General features: G+C 37.1%; 1 protein-coding gene across 4 annotated transcripts in view; it reads left to right on the forward strand.

Annotated features, from left to right (window-relative positions):
* Nucleotides 1-4,917, forward strand: part of GSPT1 (G1 to S phase transition 1) — a 58,181-nt gene extending 53,264 nt beyond the window's left edge. For all 4 annotated transcript variants that reach the window (XM_006776279.2, XM_015572133.1, XM_015572132.1 and 1 more), the window contains 3 exons: nucleotides 224-313; nucleotides 479-647; nucleotides 4,413-4,917. In XM_006776279.2, the coding sequence (XP_006776342.1) occupies nucleotides 224-313; nucleotides 479-647; nucleotides 4,413-4,465 (312 nt within the window). In that variant the 3' untranslated portion in view covers nucleotides 4,466-4,917. The remainder of the gene's footprint in view (nucleotides 1-223; nucleotides 314-478; nucleotides 648-4,412) is intronic.
* Nucleotides 4,918-5,022: the final 105 nt, after the last annotated feature.

Below are 5,022 nucleotides of genomic sequence, written 5' to 3' on the forward strand. Positions count from 1 at the left end.
TGTGCCTGCTTTTGAAAGTCTGGGCACTTGCCAAGAAGATCAGTAGGTTAAGGATATCAGAGTTCATTCTTCGAGGTCAAGTGACCTGACCTATCACTTCTAACACAAAAATAACTTTTAAGATGGTAAGTTATATATTCTTGTGATACTATATACACTTTAGCACATTTAATTATTTTTTTGCCCTGGGTATAAAGATGTGAATTTTCTTGTTGTTTGACAGATAGTGATTATAGAGCACAAATCCATCATCTGCCCAGGTTATAATGCGGTGCTGCATATTCATACCTGTATTGAGGAAGTTGAAATAACAGTGAGTATTAAGATAATTGGGGGTTTTGTTTGTTTTTCTTAAGGCCATTTCATCTTAATAATTTCTTACCAATAGTAGTGATATACTCTTATTTGCATGCCTATTCTTAAAGATTCTTTTATTTGGCATTATTCTGATGTCTTTTCATCCTTTTATCTTGGATAGGCCTTAATTTGCTTGGTAGACAAAAAATCAGGAGAAAAAAGTAAGACTCGACCCCGTTTTGTGAAACAAGATCAAGTATGCATTGCTCGCTTAAGGACAGCAGGAACCATCTGCCTTGAGACCTTTAAAGACTTCCCTCAGATGGGTCGATTTACTTTGAGAGATGAGGGTAAGCCTTTAAATTGATGTGTAGTAGTATGTCTAAAATAGACTCTTCACCCGAGTACAGTTCATAGAGAACCTGGGTGCATGTTTTATGAGTTAAATGAATTGGACAACAGGTAAAATTAGCTATGCATTTTAGCAGTAATGCTCTAGAACAGCGGTTCTCAACCTGGGGGGCGAACGACCCTTTCACAGGGGTCGCCTAAGACCATCGGAAAACACATATATAATTACATATTGTCTTTGTGATTAATCACTATGCTTTAATTATGTTCAATTTGTAACAATGAAATTGGGGGTCACCACAACATGAGGAACTGTATTAAAGGGTCACGGCATTAGGAAGGTTGAGAACCACTATTCTAGAAGAATTTTGATATTTTGCCAGTAGTGAGTTTTAAGAGCCATTTATTTACTATAAGCAAGACATTTCTGTGATATAATCCTTCATAATATATGTGATTAAAACCCATCTTTGTGCATTAAATATAATCATATTCTGTTTAAAAAAAAAACAAAAACCCATCTTGCCCTTTTAAGATTTGGAAGGTGAGCTTGAGGTACATATCTTGTCATTTTGTGGTCAGAAGAAATCATTTAAAAATCAAATATAATACATTTACTGCACTGATACGAGGGTGGGAATAAAAGGGATATATAGATTGATTGCCTTTTAACACTTGTTTTTTTAGAGGGTTAATATTCATGCTCTTTTTGAGTTAATCTGAAGAGCTATAATTTTTCTGTCTTGTGGCCATGAAATTCTTTGGTATCATGAAAACAAAATGATTTTTACTAAACATTTCTCTATAGATTGTTAACTTAGATAACTATTTTAAGATTGGAAAATTTATATAAAACTTTGGTTCCTTTGAAATATAGAATACAATTGTATGTTCAAATTCCATTCAGCAAAAAAATTGCAAGTCAAAAACTGTGCTTAGCACTGGAAATATAATGATAAATGTGGTTGCTGCACCTTAGTTCTAGTTCAGGGAAATCTTTATAAAGACACTATAGAGTTCTTAAAATTTTTTATTTTAAAAATCTGCTTGGTGTTAGTGAAATTCACTGATTACTGGTTGTCCTATTAATATTACAAAGTTAGTCCAACTGGCCTGTGGCTCAGCGGTTGAGTGTTACCTATGAGCCAGGAGGTCACGGTTTGATTCCCAGACAGAGCACATGACTGGGTTGTGGGCTAGATCCCCAGTGTGGGCAGTGAAGGAGGCAGCCAATCAATGATTCTCTCTCATCATTGATGTTTCTATCTCTTTCTCCCTCTCCCTCTTAAAACAATAAAAATATCTTTATATATATATTTCTCAAAATTACAGAGGAAGTAAAAATAAAATTACAGAGGAAATTAATGTAGCATGAATTTTTAACCCCCAATAATTATTTTTTCCTAAATATAGTGGAACCTTGTTTATCGAATTTAATTCATTCCAAAAGGCTTCTCAAGAAGTGATTTGTTCAAAAACTGAATCATTTTTCCCCATTAGAAATTATGTAAATTGAATTAATTCATTCCAAACACCCAAATGATTGTTTCAACTTTTCTTATATACAGTACATGCTTAATGTACTGTTTAATTTATAAATAAATACTTCTTTTCTTAAATTTATCAAACCACCCCCTACTAGCCTTAAAGGAATTTTTTTCTGTATCATTACCTCCAAAATGCTATCACCAGCTAACTGCTTTTCCTTTATCCAAATTTGACTGCTGTTTGTGAGCGCTTTCAGACCCTTGGCAACATTAGCACTTTAAAAAAAAATTTTTTTTTATTGATTTCAGAGAGGAAGGAAGAGGGAGAGATAGAAACATTAATGATGAAAATCATTGATCGCTGCCTCCTGCATGGCCCCACTGGGGATTAAGCCTGCAATCCTGGCATATGCCCTTGACCGCAGTCAAACCCGGGCTAGGGCAGTGGTCGGCAAACCGCGGCTTGCGAGCCACATGCGGCTCTTTGGCCCCTTGAGTGTGGCTCTTCCACAAAATACCACGTGCGGGCGTGCACGTACAGTGCGATTGAAACTTCCTGGCCCATGCGCAGAAGTAGGTTTTCGGCCTGGGCAAGTCTATTTTGAAGAAGTAGCGTTAGAAGAAGTGGGGGGTGTCAGTCCGTCGGGTGACGGGAGACGCAGCGCGGGGGAGGTTCACCGAGGTCGACCCCTCCCAACTCTCCTATCCCCACTCGTATCTGAAACAAGTATACAAGACAAGTATGGATAGGAGAGTTGGAAGGGGTCGACTTCGGCGAACGTACCTCAATCAGATTGAGGACGTTTTTAGCAAAGGCCAGTTTAGGAGTACCCTAATTAAGTTAATAACAATGTACCTGCCTATATAGTTTAAGTTTAAAAAATTTGGCTCTCAAAAGAAATTTCAGTCGTTGTACTGTTGATATTTGGCTCTGTTGACTAATGAGTTTGCCAACCATTGGGCTAGGGCAACATTAGCTTCTGTCCTTTGCTTGTTGTCTGAGACCCCTTTTGTCATGCTGAAGTATCAGCATGAAAGGATTGTCAGGTGGAAAACCCAGACATTTTTTTTTCTGTGAACATCTTGGTCAAGAACCAAATTGTTCAAGATGGGAGACCTTCGAGAAATGAGGTTTCACTGTAGTAGGTTGATTTTTAGTCCCCCCCCCATAAGACGGAGAGCCCCTTTTAACATCTTTGAGATAATTCATACTATGAAATAGAACTGTTTTAAGTGTACAATGCAATGAATTTTAGTATCTTTACAGAGTTGTGCAGTCATCGCATTCTAATTTTAGAATGTTTATTATAGCTAAAAAGAAGCCCTTTTACCTATTTACAGTTATCTCCTACTCCTACCCCCAGACCTAGGCAATCACAGCATTTTTTTCTATTTGCCTTATTGGATAAGCCATATAAATAGAACATAAAATTTGTGGTCTTTAGTATCTAGTTTATTCCACTCAGTATGGTGTGTGTTTTTTTTAAAATCTTCACTGGAGGGTGGCTTTTAAAAAATTATTTTTAGGGAGAGGAAGGAGAAAAAGGGAAACATCAATTTGAGAGAGACATCGATCAGTTGCCTCCCGTATATGTCCAATAGCACCTGCAACCTAGATAGGTGCTGCCCTGACCAGGAGTCAAAACCACAACCTTTTGGTGTACGGGTTGACACTCCAACCAATTGAGCCACCAGGCCAGGGCCACTCAGTGTGTTTTTTGAGATTCAACCATGTTATATATCATGTATTGTATATGTCATTCCTTTTGGTTGCCAAATAGTATTCAAGTGTACTAATATTCCACATTTTACTTTTTCTAAGAGATTTTTTTTAATCCTCACTGGAAAATACTTTTCCATTGATTTATAGAGAGAGGGAAAGACAGAGAGAAATATTGATGTGAGAGAAACATATTGATTGGTTGCCTCCTGCATGTGCCCTGACCAGGGCCCCCGGGCCAGGGAGGAGCCTGCAATCAAGGTACAGGCCCTTGACCAGAATCAAACTTGGGACCCTTAGGTGTGCAGGCTGACACTGTATCCACTGAACCAAACCAGGTAGGGCAAGAGATTTCTTAATCAGAAATCATGTCTTTGTTGTCAGCAAGACGCTTTTTGTCATGCTGAGGTATCAGCATGAAAGGGTTGTCAGATCCAAAACTGAAGTTAATACTTCACATTGTAAAAATTAAGATTTAAATTAATAACCTTTAAATACCTTAGATGGCTTTGCTGTTAACTACTGAAAAAGTTTTTTTGTTTTTGTTTCATTTTCAGGTAAGACCATTGCAATTGGAAAAGTTCTGAAACTGGTTCCAGAGAAAGACTAAGCATTTTCTTGATGACCCTGCACAATACTGTGAGGAAAATTGACTGCAAAAGCCTACTTCACACCGCCTTCTCATATTTTCTGCCCATTGACAAACCTCTCCCCATATTTTGCAAGACAAAATTCACAGCAAAAGTCCACATTATGTCAGCTTTCTCATATTGAGAGCTCTGCTATGCCACTGTTGAATTTTTCCCAATATTTTTTTCTTCCCCTCTCAAACTGCTTCCTTGGACAGATTTGGCAATAGCTTTGTAAGTGATGTGGACATAATTGCCTACAATAATGAAAACCTATAGAAATTTTTTAATTTTTCATTTTCCCCTTAGGCATACATAGTCTTTTTTTCCCCCAGGCAGATCATTCTGAGTGTGCGAGTGTGTGTGCACATGTTACAAAGACAACTACCATGTTAATAAAATATTCAATTTGAAACCCTTTTCGGTATTTGAATTGCTTTTGAATAATGTTTTTTATCTGGATATAACATTGTTGCATTAGCTTTTTAACGTTACCAAGTAATTGAATGCATTTTATTACTTGGACTTTTCTAAACTC

Source organism: Myotis davidii, unplaced genomic scaffold (genome assembly GCF_000327345.1).
Source record: "Myotis davidii unplaced genomic scaffold, ASM32734v1 scaffold209, whole genome shotgun sequence".
In the NCBI taxonomy this organism is placed as follows: Eukaryota; Metazoa; Chordata; class Mammalia; order Chiroptera; family Vespertilionidae; genus Myotis; species Myotis davidii.